Below are 19,215 nucleotides of genomic sequence, written 5' to 3'. Positions count from 1 at the left end.
TATTTGCATTTGTATCTAGAAATGTGTGTGCTTAGCAATTTGTATTTTTATGCCAAATTCTTATTTGAGGATTAGGCAAAGGCCCCTGGCAAATACGTGGCGAGTGAACCATTTTTAGATTTTTTGAAAAATTAATGCGGATATCTTTAAGTACGTACCTGGAAGAAGAAAGTATCTTCGATCAGCCAGACTTCCAAGTCAATTCAAGACGATCAGCCGGACTGAATATAAAAGTTCTAAGGCAAATTTAAGAAAAATTATTATGGGACTTATAATTACAGTAAAGTGCATATAAATTTGGACGTATCAAACTGTAACCTGCACACTTGTTATGAATAAAGTCTAAATGAATGTAACTTACTTTGGGCATTTTTCATAAAGCTTCCACGCGCTTTCACACTTCCAAGTAGCAAACAAGCTACTCAAATTTCTTATGGCGTTGGCAAAGTTCATTTGCCTGGATGGTAAGCGATATCATCATCATTATATACTTATATCTATTGGACATCAATTGACACACAATGGCAATAAAAACAACAGGGACGACTGCTGTAGTTGTATTTACTACGAGCTAAGTACTACGTCTGCCAGTCAGACAAAAGATCAAAGCGAGTGCTGTTTACACAGGCGGGAAATCTCTCGTGCTGTAATTACATACATAGAAGTATGTAGTTATATATATGTGTTCACATGTATATGCGCCACAATAACAATCATCTTACCACTGGCTGTCAACGGGGCTAATTGAAACTGCACTCAAGCCAGGCAAATAAGGAATGGCAGGCCCGCTGTTTTGGGGGCGTGACTGGGGGGAGGTCAGTTGATAATTCGCAGTTAGTTAACAAGGGCTAAGCAGGCATTCATTGCTATAGTGTATTGTAGTTCTACAATCACCAGCTGTGTAACTGGGCTTGAGTTTTACAAGCACTGGCTTGCATGCTACTTGAGTTTGTTTCTTTTTTAGTTAGGGCGCATCTGCCTTTTATTGAGTGCCTAATTAAAACGCATTGAATTACACGCGACCTCAACATTGGCCATGGCAATTAAATCGAACAAGCAACGCATTTTCTCGCTGCTGTTGTCGTTGTCGATGCAACATTGCTGATTATTTCGGAAATGCCAATCGGATGAAAGAGCCTACAACGAGAATGGCAAGCACAAATGCAATCGCATCTCCTCTACAGCTCTCCCTCTGTCCCCTCTTTGATTTCTTGTCATCTGTGCTGATTACGGACTGCAGCGATGACTCATTACCCAGCTAATCTTGACCAAACTCTGTCACGCCGGCAATGTTCATGTTTGAATGATCAAAGTACAAGTTGAGCCAATTATTTTGGGTGTTTGCGGCTGTCGCTGACTGTTGCCAAGAAAATAGTGCCATGGAATTCCCTGGCGAGCGTACATAGCGTATATGTATGTATGTTTATAAAACGCTTTGCTCAATTGGCAACAAATTGTGTTTATGAGCGTATATACATAAATAGTACATGTGTTTTATATACTTAAATAGAGCTAACATATGCAACATTCTTTTAACTTAAGAGCTACAATTAGTACTAAAAATTATTAGGCCAAAGGATTTGTGAACTAGTCGGAGTTTAACAGTCGTTGCTTAGTCGCTTAAGCCGATAACGTTGTTTTGGATATATTCATTGTTGCATGCAGTATAGCTGATTGCAATAACGGTATGTGGTATTATCACTTCGCACAATAGTGATCCCAGCACCATAGTAAGCTATAAAATGACACAAACATGTTTAAAAGCAAAGTCAAGAGGCATTATCAAGTACAGCTACATACGTATAACATAGGCAGATCCATCAGCTGGTCCAACCACCTGCAGTGCTATCAGTATTATGTCTATCAATTGACCCAGAAACATGCCACCCAGCGTACAGAACTTGAGCAGGCCAATGCCAACGTAACCCAAGTAGAATCTATCTACGCCAAACATGCCCAGAAACACAGATAGTAACAACGTCGTGTCCAAGTGGTAGCCATTCCTATGAAATCGAGAAGCATTAGCTGGCCAACAACAAGACAATTAAATCAATTACTCACGTCCACTTGCAGGGCACCTCTTTGGTAAATGTGGAGTTGCCCGTTTCGGTGCAGTTGATGTCATTGGCAGCTATGCACCAAACACGTGCTCGATTGTCCTTTGTGCAGCCTCTCAGCTGCTGCGTCTTGGGATCTATGTGATTCTTGGCGGGATCAGGACACATGTACTGTCCCATCAGCAATTCGTTGCAATCAACGATAACAGGTTCGGTTTGCGCCGCATAAAGCAGCAGCAACAATAACACCACGCCCCAAAGCATCTATGCCTTGTTATCACAACAGTTTACACTAAATTTTAAGCTTTACTTTGTTAAACAATTGCATTAGAACGTGAATTTGTTTTGGTTTTGTTCGGAATACCGGAAGAGTGTGGCATGAGAAAACGCTATGTTTGTCTCTTTTTACTTTCATACAATCGTTCAACCGCCACACGTATAAGACTAGTGTTGTAAAACACTCGTGCATATTGAAAAATAACGGCTTAAAATCATTGAAACAAACCAGCCTGTTTATTAAAAACATATTTTTTGCATTGCAATAGCACAATTACCTCCTTGGCGCGATCTGATTTAAGCTGTTCCTGCGTTGACTTGTTCAAGCCATCAGCAAATACAATGCTTACCTTGGATGTCTGCCCAAAGGTGCGTTCTATGCATCCTGACTCACCTGTGGACAGCTGCACCCGCTTACCCACGTACATATCACGGTTGGCGTCCTTCTTAAAGAGATTCTGCACAATTATTTCTCTTTCGTTAACTACTCGTTGTACATTTCCCTGCTTTTGCTTGTGTTTGAAAATCCGCAGTTTCGGTAGAACTTTAGTGTCGTAGTCTACGGTTTGGGTCTGCCATTCAATATGTCCCCAAAACGCCAAGCGGCAACTACTGCTGTGCGAGTCCATGTCCAGCTTGGAGGCAATCAATGTAGTACCCAATGTGGTCAACACAGGAGTTTCGAATTGGAGCAGAGCGTATATAGAACCCGTGATGGGCTCGGCTGCTGAGTAGTCTTCCACAAATTCATATTCCTTAAGGCAATCAAATGTTGTAGAAGCAGTTACATCACGAAAGAGTATAATGCTGGCCATGACTGTATCGTGTCCCACACTGATGTGCAATTTACTTCTGCTTTTAATAGCTTGTTTGTAGTAGCGTATGGGTTGGAGTTGCACGATGACTGCGTAAACAGGCTTCAAATAATCTGGCTGAGCAATTATGCCACGTTCCATTAGCTTTGCATTGAACTGAGTTACGCAGAGACCGATGCGATCTCCAGCGCAAGCACGTTCTACAGGCTGCTTAAACATTTGTATGGACTTTACTTTACGCCGTTCACCCAACAATGGCAGTTCAACATTGTCATTGACAGAAACGCTGCCTTGGAGAACAGTGCCTGTGCAAACGGTGCCTTGTCCTTTAATGGCAAAACAATGATCCACTTGAATTAGCAGTGGCGCATTCACTAATCTCTCAGGCACATAGTATGTTTCGCGTAGTCCAGCACGTAGCTCTTCGATGTTTGTGTGCTCTAAAGCGGAGACACAGTAAATTGTCACCTGCTCCCCAAATCTTGTGCTCGCCAAAGTCTTCTTCAAGCGACTGCGTAGCTTCTCTAGCTTCGCTTCACGCTCTGCTACGGGCAACGCATCAATTTTGTTTATGACAATTAGCAGCTTCTTGCAAAGCAGTTCGCCAATCACCAAACATTCTGCTGTCTGTGTCTGCATGCCTTTCTGGGCATCCACTACCAACAGCATTAAATCAATAATTTGAGCACCTGTAGAAAAGTAGCTTTCCATTACATAGGTGCATATTGTATAACAGAATATGCTCACCTCCAATAACAGTGCGTATAAGACTCGCATGGCCAGGGCAATCCACAAATGTAAAATTCAGCTTTTCATCCGCTTCACCCAAAACATGTGCGCTAAAGCCAAGATCTAGCGTAATTCCACGCTCCACCGATTGTGGATTCTTATCAAATGCTGCAGTGCTGGTTATGCTGCTAAGAGCACGCGCCAATGTTGTCTTCCCGCTGTCAACATGTCCTAAGAGACCCACATTAAAATTGGTTACCATCGCGTTTGTTTTTGTTTACATTGTGAGCCGCAAGCAATTAAAGTGGAGGCACATCGATGATTGTAAAACATTGGGGCAATCGATGTTTGGCGGCCCACTATCGATAAGCATTGTGAGCGTGCACTTAATTTGTATATTGTTTATAATAAAGGTATTTATTAGTGCTAAACATAAGTTCAGAAATAATTGCAATGCCTACCGTTTGCACTTTGCATAGATAGGCTTGTAAACAAACAGAAGCTTAACTTATCAGTAAACACTGGTTGCACTTTGGCCTTCCAAAAAGCTTTTTGGTCGCCAAAACGCGCTCTCTTGGTTCAGTTCAGTTCAGTACGGTAGAGAAACTGTCAGCAACAGGTTGAATCGTTTAGTTTAATAAATAAAATATTATTAGAAATGTCGCACATTAAGAACCTTATACCAAGGACGGTGAATCCTGATATACAAAAGGAGCGATCAGCTGCCAGTTTTGATGTACAAGAGTTTGCTGCTTGGTGGCAGGGCGGCTTGGCGAAACTAAACACCAAGAGAGAGATAGGCAAGTTTGTTAATCTAATAATCTTTTATATTGGTACTATTAAGCCCACAAAAGATTTATTAAATGCTCTGTCTGCTGATTACACATGCATTTGTAGACGGTCGTTGATAAGAGCGCAATTATTTAGTTTATTATCAATAACAGTGGTAAGGGTTTTTTGATAACTCATGGTACGATATCCAAAGAGTAAAGTTTCCAAGATATACAATGTATGTATTTTCTTTCTTTATTTAAACAGAACGCGTTCTCTTTGACGATCAGGAGGATGGCTATGGCCTTAAGCATGAGTACATGTCTCATGAGGAAGTATACAACTGCATGGTTAAGAACTTGTGCGAAGCTGCGCCCAAGCTAAAGGCGCTGCAGCAAAGACTTAATCCTGGTGGCTCTGATATTTGGCCGTAAGTGGGAGCTTACACTAAATTATTTACTTAAATTTTAATGCTTTGCTTTTGCAGTGCTTGCCTGACCAATGTACAGGCTACTGGTCTTTTTCCAGGCAATCATCCGCTGGCAACGCACATAACCATGTTCGTGGATGTGATCAAAGGTCAAGGTACACCCGAGCAGGTGGACAAGTGGGCCAAGGCGGCTGAGAACTGTAATATAATTGGCACCTATGCGCAAACGGAGCTAGCTCATGGTACCAATGTGCGCGGCATTGAGACGCGTGCAGACTATGATGTCAAAACAGACGAGTTTGTGCTCAATACGCCCAGTCTGGAGGCCTACAAATGGTGGCCAGGCGGCTGTAAGTGCAGCTCAAGAAATCAAATTTATTAGTTATTAAAATTGATATTTTCAGTGGGACACACTGCCAATCATGCCATGGTGGTGGCTCAGCTGTATATAAACGGACAGCACAAGGGCATACAAATGTTTATTGTGCCCCTACGTGATGCGGAAACGCACATGCCTCTGCCTGGCGTGGATATTGGCGAGATTGGCAAAAAGCTGGGCATGCATGCCGTTAATCAAGGCTTCCTGGGGCTGAAGAACGTGCGCATTCCACGCACAAACATGCTAATGAAGTACACCAAGGTGGAAAGAGATGGCAGTTTTACAGAAAGTCCAGCTTCCAGGGTGAACTATCTGACAATGGTTTATACGCGCTGCCTGATTGTTAATTTGAATGCAACATTGCTGCTGGAAGCGGCTACCATAGCCACTCGCTACTCCGCCGTGCGTCGTCAGAGTCCCATTGAGCTGAAGTAACTTAAAAGATTAAGTCAATGTTTAAATATAACTAATCAATTGCTTTTTGTAGCGCACCCGAACCGCAGATCATAGACCATGTTACTCAACGTTTGAAGCTGTTCCCTGAGATAGCGAATGGCATGGCCTATCACATGGCCGCGGAGTACATGTGGGAGCAGTATGATCAGACGGTGCTTGAGGCGAACAACGGCAAGTTCGACAGACTGCCTGACATGCATATACTCTCATGCGCCTTGAAAGTTCTTGCCAGCACTGATGGCTGTGCGGGCATTGAGCGCTTGCGTCTGTCCACTGGTGGTCATGGCTATCACATTGCCGCCAATATGAGCAACATTTACGGCAATGCTGTGGCAGCTATTACCTATGAGGGAGAGAATACAGTGCTGCTGCTGCAGATTGGACGTGCGCTGGTAAAGGCTTGGGCAAACTACAAACAAGGACAGCCGCTCTCTGCCTCTTATGCCTATTTAGCATCCTCCATGCAACTGCGCGAGTTTCCCAAGTGGGACAACTCCTGGCAATGCATTTTAAAGGCACTACAGTTTACGGCCGCTCAGTAAGCATTTTTTTTTATCGCTGCAGCTTTTCAAGTTGTGCTTAATTATTTTAATTGCAGCAAGACGCGCATTGCCTTTGAGAATTTATCGGAGCGCATGGCCAAGGGACAGTCGCAGGCAGTGGCAGCCAATAATACAGGCATTGAACTGACGAGAGCTGCTGAGGTACTCTTCAACGTGCTTTCTGCTTTATTGCTATTTAGCATTAACTAATTGAAATCTCTTTTAAAGCTGCACGGTCGTCAGTTTGTGTGCCAAACGTTTATGGAGCAAATCACAGGCGCCAAGGCAAAGAAACGTTCGCAGGCACTGAATGCTGTTTTGGAAAATGTGCTTGAGCTTTTCCTGGTCCAAACTGTGCTTAATAATATGAGTGATGTGCTCAGAGTAAGTTGACTAATATATATATTGAAATAATGCTTTAACGGCCAGTTGGCTTTAGTTTATCAATCTTACCGAAGTGGATCTGAGATCTTTACAAAAGCGTTTGGAACTGTCGCTAGAGCAATTACGCCCCAATGCTGTAGCTATCTGTGATGGCTTTGATTTCCATGATAAAGTGCTGAACTCTGTGCTCGGCTGCTACGATGGCAATGTCTATCCCCGACTCTTTGAGGCAGCCAAGCGCAGTACAATGAACCAGAAGCCTGTGCAAAAGTCGTTCGAGACTTACCTCAAGCCATTGATGAAATCTAGTCTATAAATATTATTTGTTTATAATCATTTTGGTGCTGCTATTAAAGACATTTGTTGCATTTGTTTAAATTAGTTTTATACCGTTTTATTTAGCAAATCAAAACCAATATTTCAGTACATTCAGCGCATTTAAAAAAAGGACTAACAAACTAAACGCTTACATAACAGCAAAAAAACACATTATGTAAACTTTTTGATAAAACGTACTAGATTGAGAGAAAACAAACATAGTACATACATATAAAAAGTTGCAGTTGCAGTTACAGTTTGCGTTTTTTACAGTGTAGAAAAAGTTATATTTTTGTATTCAGAATGCATTCAGTTTTTTGTTTTTTTTTTTTTTTTTGTTTGTTGCTGTTTGTGTGTGTTTGATATTCGATCGAAAGAGTTCGTTTTAACACTTATGTATGTATACACCGATGTCGTAGTATGTGTGTTCGCTTGCATGTATCGTTTATTAATTATAATCTGTAGAATTAGCTTGCTTAATTGTATCGCTATTATTATTAGATTATTATTTTAACTTGCATTTCGTAGTGAAATTATGGCATATGAGCGTAAGAATTGAAAATTGTAGCTTGACTAACAAATAAACAGATATTGCAGCTAATTAATTGTTACGAATTTCGTGTATACATGTGTTCTAGGATTCATTTAACAATAAATTTATTATTTGTTGTTTTGTTTTGTTTTGTAGTATTATGTGCGGGTTTGTAAACTTAACAATAAACTTTCACTATTGCATGTAAATATAAATATGCATTTTAATTATTTGTGTATTGCTTGTAAGTAAGTAAGTATATAAAAAAGTAAATTAAACAATTCTTTGTCAGCGACAGCGAACTTAAAGTGTAAAGCTAAATAAATGCACAGTTATGCATGCGTTTATTATTTTTGATTTTCGATTATATAGGCATTGGTAAGTAAGGAAACCAAGGACAGTAGAGCAAGCGCAGTTAAATTATATATTGCCAAAAGAAAAAAAAACAACAAATTAAGTTATACAATTTAAAAATACATCATGTACAAATTGCTTTCTCAACTTTTGAATAATTCATAATTCATATCCGTTCTCAGCATAAATTTAATAAATAATGTTTCACATTTTTTCTATTTTTCGTAGAAAAGAGTAGAAATTTATAAACGAACTGTGTTTGATTTTTACTAAGGGCATTGGCTTTCCAAGGAAAAGTGTGTTTACGCTTTTTAGTTTTACATTTTCATTTTGTTCAAGTTTTTAATATTTTTTTTATGTTTTTCGTTTTTTTGTTTTTAGGAATTACGCTAATAATTACATAGTTATGCTTATGTATAACTTAAAAACATTTATGCTGCCATTTCAGAGTTAAGTTGTGTCCACACAGATAATTATTCAAATTGTTGTATGTAGTTCATTTTCATTTGTTTTGTTTTGTAAATTAACATTCATATGGTTCTGCGGTAATTGTAATTAGTATTATGATAATTCGTATTTGTTAATTAGACCATATATACTATTGAATGACATTCAATTATAAAATTGGGTGTGTGTGTGTGTGTGTGTACGTGTGGTGTATTCAGCTAACATATATAATAATATATATTCAATAAGTATGCACGAAAATTGCCATAATTTTAATATAATCTTGCGTTTACATCTATGTATTGTATGTATGTAATTATGTTTGCAGTGTGGGCGTGTGTATTTGTATCTGTGTGTGTGTGTGTGTTGTTTCAGTTTTGCTCTACATATATATTCATAATTAATTTGCTTAATTTGCCCGCCCTTATATTGGTTTCACTATTTATATATATATATATAGATTTATAATTTTATATGATTTATTTGCTTTTACATTTGATATTTTTTTTTCACTTCATTCTTTCTATGTATTACACAATTTGCTTAAAATGTACTTAATTAGAAAAGTTTAACACGCACACACGCACGTAAACATATACAGCTTGTTTTTTTTTTCAATTGTTTTTGGCGCTGTAAGTGCAACTGTGTGTATGTGTGTGTGTGTGCTTGCCGCAATTTAACTTACAACTAAGTGTTTTTTTTTTTTTGTGAAAATTTTGTTTACCCCACGCACTAAAAATTGTGTGTTCTCAAAGTTCTCTATTATGTTGTTGTTGTTGTTCTTAATTTTTTTTGTTTTTTGTTATGTTTAATGTTTGTTTGTTAGGTTTTGTAGATGTTGTTGTTGTGTTTTTAGTTTTGGTTCGCGCAGTATATTGAGCTGAGCTTTACTAATCAAAATTCAAATTGCAATTTAAATTGCCACACACGTCAAAAACTGCTGCTGACAATTTGCTGTTGCTGTTGTTGTTGGTTGTTGGTTGTTGGTTGGTTGTTGTTGTCATGTTGTTACTCGCTGGTCAGCACGTCTTTGGAATCGCACATTGCCGTTGTAATCAGCTTAATATCTGCGCGCTGGGCCATTATCTCAGGCATAGAATTCACGATTATTCGCATTTTTCGCATAAGAGTTGTTGGCAGGTGAGCGCTTGGGCTCATCCAAGGCATAGGAGCCCTCGTCCTTTTTCCTCATGCGGTAGACAATGAACATGACCACCAAAATGGCACAAAGCAGCCCCACAACGGCGCCACCAATGACAGCTAAACAAAAGACAGTAGAAGAACAATAGTTAATATTGAATAGCTGAGCTGGAGGCTGCTCCACACTTACCCGCCAGTATGCCGGGCTGCGCAAAGAAGCTGGTGGTGCGATCCTCGTCGCTCATGATGACCACTTCGCTGCCGCTGGGCCTGTGCTCAACAATCTTTGTGTCTGTGGGCTGGCTGTTGACGTTTGTGTTTGGATCCAACTCGTGCACGTTTGTGCTGCTGCCGCCAATGCCGCCGCTGCTGCTGCTGCTGCCACCTGCTGCAAGAACAAGCACGCCAGCAATTAAGTTAAGTTTATAAGCATAAATATTTTGTTGTTTCATTTCAATGCCATGACAGAGATAGAGAGAGAGAGAGAGAGAGTTATAGAGTGATAGCGTGCAAAATACAAATACACAGTTTACTTTTTGTTTTTGTTGCAGTGTAAATGTGCTAATGAGCTGTTATGTATATGTGTATGTGTGTATGTACAAGGCGTGTATGCATGTGTAAGTGCTACAATTTGTTAGTTCATTTAACTTAACTACGTGCCACAAACAATTTCTGAAGTATTTTTGTTCTTGATTTACTGCGCTACAATTTACATCTCATTTGGCCAACAGAGCCACAACCACGCCCACGCCCCCGCCTACGCAGCAGCCACAAGTAATTGTAATGAAAAAACTTTTCTGCTTTTATTATAATGTCGACTCTGCTGGTCTTGTCTGCTTTCGCCCCTAGCTCAAATATTAGACTGTTGACCCAGTTGACAATGAGTGTTTTCAAATTTGCACATTCTAAAAGGTAGCGGCGTAGATTTTCAGCTGCTCATGACTAAGAAAATTAAATGCCAATTAGCTGTCAAACACAAATGATTTTTAATTAATTTAATAGACACATGCTAGCCCCGAGGAGCTTCGACAATGTCTATATCTCTGTCTCTGTCTGTGTCTGTGTAATTGTTGAGCTTCTGTTTTTGTCTGCATTGAAACGAGCGTAACTCAAACATATGCTGCTGCTTTTCTATAGAATTGTGTTTATTTTTATTTAACAACAAGACAAACAGACACATACACAACATGGATAAAGCCCTGCAGTACGACAAAAGTTCATCAATGTTGTTTCATACCAAACATTGGCGAAATTAAAACTGCAAAATTCTATTCAAGGTTACTGCATTAGCAAATTACTTATAATTGCGAATTCTTTGCAATAAACTGGATTTTGAATACTTTAACCAATTTGAACTACAAGTAACTACATTATTAACCATTTCACCAAAGCATTGGTGAAATTAAAACTGCAAAGGTAACGCTTACTGCATTAACAAATTACTTATAAATTCAAATTCTCTGCAATAAACCGGCTTTTGAATTTTTGAACCAACAATTAACAACATTGTTAACCATTCACCAACAAAGCATTGGTGAATTTAAAACTGTAAAGTTCCATTCATAGCTACTGAATTAGCATTTTACTTATAAATTCCAATTCTAATGCAATAAATGATTTTGTATCTTATAATTAACTTATTAACAATTGCTAACCATTCACCAACAAACCATTGGTGAAATTTAATTGTAAAGTTCCATTCGCACTTTCTGCTTTATTGAGGCTAATTCTAATGCCATAAACAGTGCTATGAATATTTCCACCAATTGGCGCTGCATTGGTGAACATTGTTGAACTCAATAATTCACCAATTGCTAGCAGCTGTACTAAAGGGCTATGCAAATGCTGCTATGTTTGCATTGGGAAATGAATGTATATAAACATATTCTTGTTTATTATGCAAACGCTGCCAATTTAAGCATTCAATAGAGCTTAAATGCTGATGAGGCGTGGTTTCTCGGAATATTTAAAATATATGCCAATGCCAAGCAAAACATAAGTATTTATATTTATGTTACAGATGCTGCATATCGATTGAAAATGCTATAAACTAAGCTTAGCATTGCTGCTTAAATCAACTTTGGTCATAAATTTAAACAGCAGCGCGCATATATTGTGACTAGCTACTAGTCACGTCAAGCATATAAAACATAAGCTTGCGCCTCTATATTTACTAAGCTACCCTCGCATGTAAACACACACACACACACATACTTTATTTATTTAAGTACATGTTTAGCCATTGTTTACTTGAATGCCTTTATTGTGTTGTATTGTTTGTATGTGTTGGCAAAATCAGCGGCTATTGAAGTCAAGTTTGCCATATTAATTAACAATGCCAGCGGCAATACACACACAACTGTTGTGTGTGTATGTGTGTGTGTATTGAGCACTTAAAACAATCGGCTTATAAGCCAGCAGCATTAAGCTAAAGCAAGCGCCATTGTGACATAATATTAAAGTCGCATTTAAGCAGCTCGCATGACAATAAATATTTACTATTTGCCAGGATATCCTCTTACGTTTGTTTGTTTGAATTGCGCGCGCACACACAAAGGATGAAATGCATTGATTGAAAAATGCACTTTGTTGCCTGATTGCATTGTGTGTGTGGAGTGGGGGCAGTGGGAGTGGCAGGTGATACATTGCACACTTTAGAGTTTGGGGCTGTGCTAAATTATATGCTGCTTGCGTCTAAGGCGTATATTGAATTGTAGGCGTGGCTGCACATCAAAGCCAGTTGCACTTGAAGCGGTGATTGTCAAAGCCAAATACACACACACTCAAGTAGACACACACACAAAAGGCAGGCAAGCGACAACGCGTCGTATGAGCAACAAACAATGTGACAAGTGCGCAAGGTTTAAGGTTCTCTCTGTTGGCAACGCCAGCGCGCAGTGATTTTTCATTTGAAGTGCCACACACACACACAGACACACACAGTAAAGTGTTTTTGCCTCACTCTCAACGAGCGAGAGAGAGCGACAACAACAAAAGCGTGAAAAATCAGGCTGCTTGAACTGCTTTAGTTTGCGTTAATGGTGCCGAAAAAAGAAACGCGCAGAGCATAAAGGCAAAAGCTGATTGAGTGCTTTGGCCGCCGGCTGGCTAAATCGATTGTTTGTTTGCTTAAAAACTTATCGGCTCAAATGTCAATAGCAGCCATTAATTAAGCTCATCTAAATCTAATCTAAAATGTTGGCTAAGACTATAATGGCAACTAGTTGTGTGTGTGTGTGGGACGAACGAACGAACGATGCTAAATGAATTGTTTTGAATGAATGAGTGCATGAGTTTGTCTGTGAGTAGATGGACTGAAGTTGCTGTAGTTTATTTTTGTGGGAAGTATTTGTTGTTTAAGTTTCGTATTTCAAGGAGCAGCAGCGCGAGAGCGAGAGAGAGAGAGTGAGAGTCAGTCAGAGTTAGAGACGCCAGTGTGCCAGTCAGACGAAGAATAAATCCTAACAAAATTATAGCACTAACTAAGTAAATTTCATAAGCTGTCAAGCTTAAGTGGAAATATGAAAAATAAATAAATAAATAAGAGCAAAAATACTTGACAAATTAATAAATACAAACTACATAAAATACGTAAATAAAAGCAAATAGTTAAGCAATATACCAAATAAACTTAAAAGTGTACAGATTAGCGCTACACTGCAAGAAATTGCCAACTACAAATTGTTATTTGTACTTGAGTTTTTCTTGCAGTGTAACACTTGCATGCCAAACAAGCACAATGAAAGCAAAGAGACAAAACAAATAGCAAAACGCAAAACATAAATGAAACAATAAAAGCAACAGAAATAAGAAAAATGAGCATAAAGAATAAACCACTGACGTCCGCCTGCTGCTTGGGTATCATCCTTGTTGACACTGATTTCGGTGTAGAGTCCCTCATCCTCGTCCTCATCCTCATCCCCGCCATGCGTATGACCCACGCCCAGAGATTCGTCTGTATTGGCATCCAAATCGATAATGTGATCATCTTCACTGCCCTTGGGCGTTTGGCTGTGGGTTGGATGAAGTTCGATCGCTGGATTCGTATCGATTGTATCTTGCTCGTCTTCCTCATCATCATCTTCGTCATCATCCTCATCTGGTTCTGCATCCTCATCATGGTGATCATGAGCGCCGTCGCCGCTGCTCTCAATCTCGAGCTCATCATCATCAATGGGCAAGGGTTTGCGCGTTGTGGTGGTGGTGGTGCTGGTGGTTGCATTGAAGCCAAGGCTGGGATGTGGATTAGAGGGATTAGAGGAGGCAGGAATAGTGGAGGAGGAGGAGGAGGCGTTGCTAGTAAGCTCTGTGGTGGTGGTGCTAGTGCTGCTGCTGCTGCTGGACGTGGAGGGAGTGGTGGGTGTGGGAGTGGTTTGTACTGTTGTTGTTGGTGTCGTGTGAGCTGCTGGATATAAAGATGTGTTGGTTGTTGTGTTTAGTGTATGATTGAGAGAAGTCTTATTGTAGTTGTAGTCACTGTCGCTTAGCTTAGTTAGTATCGTGGGCTTGGAATTGGCTGTAAGGAATGTGTTTGTGATGATTGTTGTTGTTGTATTGTTGGTGTTGGTGGATTTTGTTGTTGAAACATTGGTATTGGCATTTATTGGAGTTGTTGTTGTTGTTGTGGTGGTGGTGGAAGAAGTAGAAGTAGTAACAGTATCTAGCTCTTGATCTTTACCGATTGTGCTGATGTCACTACCACTGCTGATGATGCCGTTGTTGTTGTTGTTGATTTGATTGTTGAGATTATTATTATTGGCGTTGGTGCTACTACCAATGATTGTGCCACTATTCGTTTGCAGTTGATGATTATTATTATTATTATTATTATTGTTGAGGAAATTATTATTATTGTTGCTGTTGTTGATGTCGAGTTGATTATGATGATTGTTGACTCTACTTGAGATGTGGTCGTTGTCGTTGTCGTTCGAATTATGCTTACTGTTTGTATTAACGTTGTGGACACGCGAGTTATGCGAGCTCTGGTGATGATCTGTTATGGCGTCCTCGTCATCGGGTCCAAAGCCAGAGCCAGAATAGTCCGAATCCTTGTCTAGATCATCGTGTATCTGCAACAAAAAAAAAAAAAATAAAAACACAAATATTTAAATGTAAGTTCAACAAAAATAAAATTCTTGCGCACTTTGGGGGGCGCAACAAATGTGTCGAGCAATTTGCATTGAAAATTATGCGTGCCTTGTCCTTGACAACGCGCCCCAACAATAGCCAACACCATAGAGAGATATGAAGGCAGATACGAAGAAGGCGTTGCTGTGGGCGTGGCATTGTGCTAACCATACACAAGGGACACATTTAAAGGCAAAGCCCATTGTCTGTCTGTGTGAGTTGCCGCCCCAGCTGTTCACTCAACTGTGTTTCTATCTCTTTTTGTTTGCTTGTATGTGTGTGTGTGGTTTTTATGCCTTGACTGCGGTATTTGCGGTTTATTTGGCAGCTACAAAAATAAATATACACACATACATACACACACACACACACACACACACACACACACAGACAGACACACACTGTGACCAATGCCAATTGCTGCTGTTGCTTATCCACATTAATTTTGGTCGCTGTGCAATAAAAATAAGACAAACTTGGCGTAAACTTAATTGAATTTGTTGCTGCCAACATGCTTTTGGGTTTTGCCTTTATTATTATTACTACACACATCATATGTGTTGCCTAACATATTGACCATTAGCTACAACTTCAGCCGCTTACACCTGAGCAGCATCATAACCATCATCATCACCACCATCAGTTTGATTATTATCAACAACACAACAATTGCCTGGAATTTTCTTTTGCCAACGCCAAGCACTTGGCAGACAACATAATTGGGAAGCAGGTATTCTATTCTATTCAAAGGGCATTTACTAAGAATTCAGCTCAGTTCGAATTGCGCACCTTTTATGTTGAGCTTTTTACTTGGAAAATTTTATTGAAGAATTGCGCAGCAAAAAAATGTTATGAAAACCGCTTTGTTCAAACGAAGGTTGTTACATTATGTAAAGTAATTGTTATTGTTTCAAATTCAGCTTTAAAGCATTAAATTACAAATATAATGTTTTAAATGCAATTATAAATAATCAATAAGTTATGCAGCAGATTTCAATTATTTCTTATTATTATGCTGGCAACTCACTCACTGCGCTCACTGCATGTTTAATCGCCAACAGTCCATGCACTACTGACCTGTAAGTGGCCTCGCGCACACACACTGATCAAAAGTGCAAGAACACTAGCTAAGACCGCAAGTTTCTCTGAGAGACAGCGAGAGCGCGAGCGCTAGTTTCTCATCAGCTTTGTAGCGAAAGCAGCGCTGCTCGTGCCTTTCGTTCGATTGGTCTTTGCTGCTGCGACTGAACGACTGCAAATGGCCTCGCTAGGGCGCGTACCTGCCAGCCTCACACATACAAAGATCACAGTGCAAGAACAGAAGCTGAGAGCGCAAGCCCTCAGAGAGAGAAAGAGAGCTTTGTAGCGAAAGCAGCGCTGCCACGTGGCTTTCGTTCGATCGCTTCTCGCTGCTGCGACTGAACGAAAGCGTCGCTGCATTGTTGCTGGCAGAGCGCTCAATGCACATTTTATTCGAAGAATAACTTAATTGCATATTGTAGAATGGTTTAATCACGATGTGTTTATTTAAAATAACACAATAATACCCTTGTAAGCTTTACTTTTTCTTTAAATATGCGCTGCACATATTTTGTGAAAGAACTTATTAAAGAGTTTTTTAATATGAAATATAATTATATTCATAACTTAAGCATTTGGTTTATATAAATGATAGATTCTATTGTAATGATTGGTAATTGCATTATAAAAATAATTTAATAGCCCAACTAATTTTACAAGCATATCTCTTTATGTTGCCTTTGGTATACTTTAATCACTACTAACTCAATGTAATTAACTAATTTATAGCATGCTGCATAGCTACACGCTAAACAAAAAGCAATTTCTAGAACAATAGTCCATCCCAAAAGTAAACATTAATACCGCAAAAGTTAGCATTTAATTAAATTTATTTAGCTTTAAGTGCGGCAGTCAAGCGTCAAGTTGAAAGCGAAAAACTCTACTCCATTCCTAACATACACACACACACACACACAAGCGCACTTATGGTAAATTGAAAGCACACAAGCTCGTTGGATTTAAACGAATGCGTGTGCGAAAAAAAGAAGATGAAATGTGTACAACAAAAAATTTTACGCTAAATACGCATTTAGCTAAAAAAGAATTCTTGCTTTTTATTTTCGATTTTATGTGGCGAGTTTGAGAGCAAATTTAATTAAAATATTTGCGTAGCGCGTAATGTGTATAGCATAATATTGCGTATACGCAATGTAGCGCGCCCAAAGCGCACATAAATTATGCATGCATGTGTGTGTGTGTTGGCCAGTCAACGCCTGCGGCGAATCATTTGGTCAAAAGTGAGTCATAAAATATAAAGTAGAGAATGCGTTTGCCACATTTATTCCCCAAGCGTGAGAGAGCGCGGCGCTTATATTTAAAACGTTTTTCAAACTACCCAGCAGCCATTTTCCCACCCACACTCGTTCACGGTTTGGCGCTTGATTTATGCAGCAATTAGCAGGCGGTGTGCAGTCGCTTACTGTGGGGGAGCGGAGGTGTGCAACTAAACGTTGCAACTAAAACACACGTGACTGTAGCCAGAGCTTTAAATTGTGTTGCTTTTAAATAGGCACGTTGCATGCAACATAACTTGTGGCAACTTGTGGTGGGCGGTGTGAGGGGCGTGTGTGCGGCTACGCTTACTTAGGAAGTTCCTTTGGCCATGGCACTTGCTTGTTGGCACTTGGCTGCTGCCTGGCCTCATTAAATGTGCGCCCAAAAGTTTTTTACGATCGATAAAATGTTGCAAGCGTGGCGGCGGCGGCGGCGGCAACTGTGGCAACTGCGAATTTATGCAATAAATTGCTTTGTTAATAAAACATGAGCAGCTGCAACTGCAGGCGCAGTGGGGTTGGGTGGGTGGGCGTGCAACAGATGCTGCAATGTGGGTCATGCATGAATTTAAATGATGTCATTTGTAGCTTGCTGCCACCTGCCACACGTAGCAGCAACAGCTGCTGCATCTTCGACTCTTTATTATTTCGTTTGTCGGACTGCGCTTTAATATTTCAGCTGGCTGGCATTAAATTTGCATATACTGCAGAGCGGCGGCGGCGGCGGCCAACATGGCGTATGCTTGACACACAATCGCTTGACGTGTACATGGCCAAGTGGCAGGCAGCCACTCCCTGTCTTGCCACATTATATGAAATATGCAAAATGCACATAAATATCAAGCTAATGTCAAAAGCTGGCAAAAGCGTTTAATAGTTCATACTACGACTACTACTACTCGTACAGTTAGCCAACTTTTCGACTTGGCCCAAAAAGTTTTCATCTCGAAACTTGGCAACGTGTTCCTCGTTTCCATTTATTTCTTTTTAACGCACAAACTGCAGCAGCAGCAGCAGCAGCAACCTTCAAGCATAATGAGCGCAAAAATTGTGTCAGTCTCGGTGCAAAAACAAAGAAAAAGCAGCGCGGGGCTTGCAACGAGCAACGAGCGCAGTTTGGGGCGCGGCTCGCTCTTTATGCATAAACAACAAGCTGAGCTGCAAGCACAAATGTGTTTTTCACTACTTGGCTAAAAATACTTTTATACTTTTTCAGTTGAAATACAGTTTGGACTGTTATGAAACTAACTAACGCTATGGTAACTATAGAGCAGTGCACTAAGAGCTGCTATGTTAACTAGACTACAGTGCTATGTTAAGTACATTACAGAGAAATGAATTCAAAATCCAAGAGCAGCAAATTTTTCATCTTTCCTTCTTTTATATACTTAACATTGGATTATTCTTTGCTTTCAAATCGATTCAAAGGCCAAGGCAGCAAATTTTTCATCTTTCCATTGCATTATTATTTGCTTTCAAATCGATTACATTCGAGTAACAGTGATATGTTTACTAAGAGCTGCTATGTTAACTAGATTACTGTGCTATGTGAACTACATGACAGTGAAATCAATTCAAAGGCCAAGAGAAGCAAATTTATCTTTCTTTCATCATTCCATATTTTATATAGTTAACATTGCATTATTATTTGCTATGTTAACTACATGACAGTGAAATCAATTCAAAAGCAAGAGCAATATATTTTCCATTTAACATAGCATTAACATTATTTGCTTTCAAATCGATTGCATTTGAGCAACAGCGCACTGTTAATTAAAGTTGAAAAACATTTGTCGATCAAACGCTATGTTAACGAAATAACAGCGCACTGTTAATGAAAGATAAAAAATTTACTTTTTCTTCAGATGGATACATTGTAGTAATAGCTCTATGTTCTCCTTATTACTGTTGCTTAACATAACTTAAAGTTGCTTAAAGTGTTAGCAGCACTTAATTGAATTTGCTACGCTTTCAAAGTGTATCTCATAGTCTTATAGTTTTGCTTGCTTCCACTGTTTGCTCGGCATTTTTATTTGCTCTACACAAACACATTCGTGAAAACTTGTTGGACCTGCTTTGGGGCAAGTTGCTTTGCTGCATAATT

The 19,215-nt window shown here is 39.5% G+C and overlaps 4 protein-coding genes across 10 annotated transcripts in view; 1 reads left to right on the top strand and 3 right to left on the bottom strand.

The window, feature by feature from the left end:
- Positions 1-1,435: 1,435 nt before the first annotated feature.
- Positions 1,436-2,434, bottom strand: LOC108595223 (TM2 domain-containing protein CG10795). The gene is made up of 3 exons (XM_017980411.2): positions 2,062-2,434; positions 1,801-2,003; positions 1,436-1,735 (listed from the first exon to the last, which is right to left on the bottom strand). The coding sequence occupies exons 1-3, from the start codon at positions 2,319-2,321 to the stop codon at positions 1,650-1,652; spliced, it is 549 nt and encodes a 182-aa protein (XP_017835900.1). The 5' UTR covers positions 2,322-2,434; the 3' UTR covers positions 1,436-1,649.
- A 114-nt stretch (positions 2,435-2,548) lies between these two features.
- On the bottom strand, positions 2,549-4,182 carry LOC108595219 (selenocysteine-specific elongation factor). The gene is made up of 2 exons (XM_017980410.1): positions 3,896-4,182; positions 2,549-3,837 (listed from the first exon to the last, which is right to left on the bottom strand). The coding sequence occupies exons 1-2, from the start codon at positions 4,137-4,139 to the stop codon at positions 2,549-2,551; spliced, it is 1,533 nt and encodes a 510-aa protein (XP_017835899.1). The 5' UTR covers positions 4,140-4,182.
- A 295-nt stretch (positions 4,183-4,477) lies between these two features.
- LOC108597557 (probable peroxisomal acyl-coenzyme A oxidase 1) lies at positions 4,478-8,730 on the top strand. Its single transcript, XM_017984164.2, has 8 exons — positions 4,478-4,677; positions 4,916-5,078; positions 5,136-5,428; positions 5,483-5,888; positions 5,945-6,451; positions 6,512-6,617; positions 6,684-6,839; positions 6,895-8,730. The coding sequence occupies exons 1-8, from the start codon at positions 4,536-4,538 to the stop codon at positions 7,153-7,155; spliced, it is 2,034 nt and encodes a 677-aa protein (XP_017839653.1). The 5' UTR covers positions 4,478-4,535; the 3' UTR covers positions 7,156-8,730.
- Positions 8,731-8,991: 261 nt separating this feature from the next.
- LOC108596442 (syndecan) overlaps positions 8,992-19,215 on the bottom strand; it is a 103,653-nt gene continuing 93,429 nt past the window's right edge. The window contains exons 3-6 of one of the 7 annotated variants that reach the window (XM_033293283.1): positions 14,309-14,699; positions 13,472-14,035; positions 9,821-10,018; positions 8,992-9,750 (exon numbers count right to left, since the gene is read on the bottom strand). In XM_033293283.1, coding sequence (XP_033149174.1) covers positions 9,578-9,750; positions 9,821-10,018; positions 13,472-14,035; positions 14,309-14,699 — 1,326 coding nt within the window. In that variant the 3' untranslated portion in view covers positions 8,992-9,577. The remainder of the gene's footprint in view (positions 9,751-9,820; positions 10,019-13,471; positions 14,036-14,308; positions 14,700-19,215) is intronic. The other 6 variants (XM_033293285.1, XM_033293284.1, XM_033293286.1 and 3 more) reach the window with 6 other exon arrangements.

Source organism: Drosophila busckii, chromosome 2R, assembly GCF_011750605.1.
Source record: "Drosophila busckii strain San Diego stock center, stock number 13000-0081.31 chromosome 2R, ASM1175060v1, whole genome shotgun sequence".
NCBI lineage: Eukaryota > Metazoa > Arthropoda > Insecta > Diptera > Drosophilidae > Drosophila > Drosophila busckii.
This window is presented reverse-complemented; position numbering and strand designations above follow the sequence as displayed.

What these genes read in the sequence shown, in the direction of transcription:
- LOC108597557 (XM_017984164.2), top strand. Translation starts at nt 4,536, where the DNA reads ATGTCGCACATTAAGAACCTTATACCAAGGACGGTGAATCCTGATATA. An exon ending in GGTGGCTCTGATATTTGGCC is followed by an intron (nt 5,079 to 5,135) that starts GTAAGTGGGAGC and finishes TTGCTTTTGCAG; the next exon opens with TGCTTGCCTGACCAATGTAC. An exon ending in ATATGAGTGATGTGCTCAGA is followed by an intron (nt 6,840 to 6,894) that starts GTAAGTTGACTA and finishes AGTTGGCTTTAG; the next exon opens with TTTATCAATCTTACCGAAGT.
- LOC108595219 (XM_017980410.1), bottom strand. Translation starts at nt 4,139, where the DNA reads ATGGTAACCAATTTTAATGTGGGTCTCTTAGGACATGTTGACAGCGGG. An exon ending in TATACGCACTGTTATTGGAG is followed by an intron (nt 3,838 to 3,895) that starts GTGAGCATATTC and finishes ACTTTTCTACAG; the next exon opens with GTGCTCAAATTATTGATTTA.
- LOC108595223 (XM_017980411.2), bottom strand. Translation starts at nt 2,321, where the DNA reads ATGCTTTGGGGCGTGGTGTTATTGTTGCTGCTGCTTTATGCGGCGCAA. An exon ending in GAGGTGCCCTGCAAGTGGAC is followed by an intron (nt 2,004 to 2,061) that starts GTGAGTAATTGA and finishes TCGATTTCATAG; the next exon opens with GAATGGCTACCACTTGGACA. An exon ending in TGGATCTGCCTATGTTATAC is followed by an intron (nt 1,736 to 1,800) that starts GTATGTAGCTGT and finishes GTCATTTTATAG; the next exon opens with CTTACTATGGTGCTGGGATC.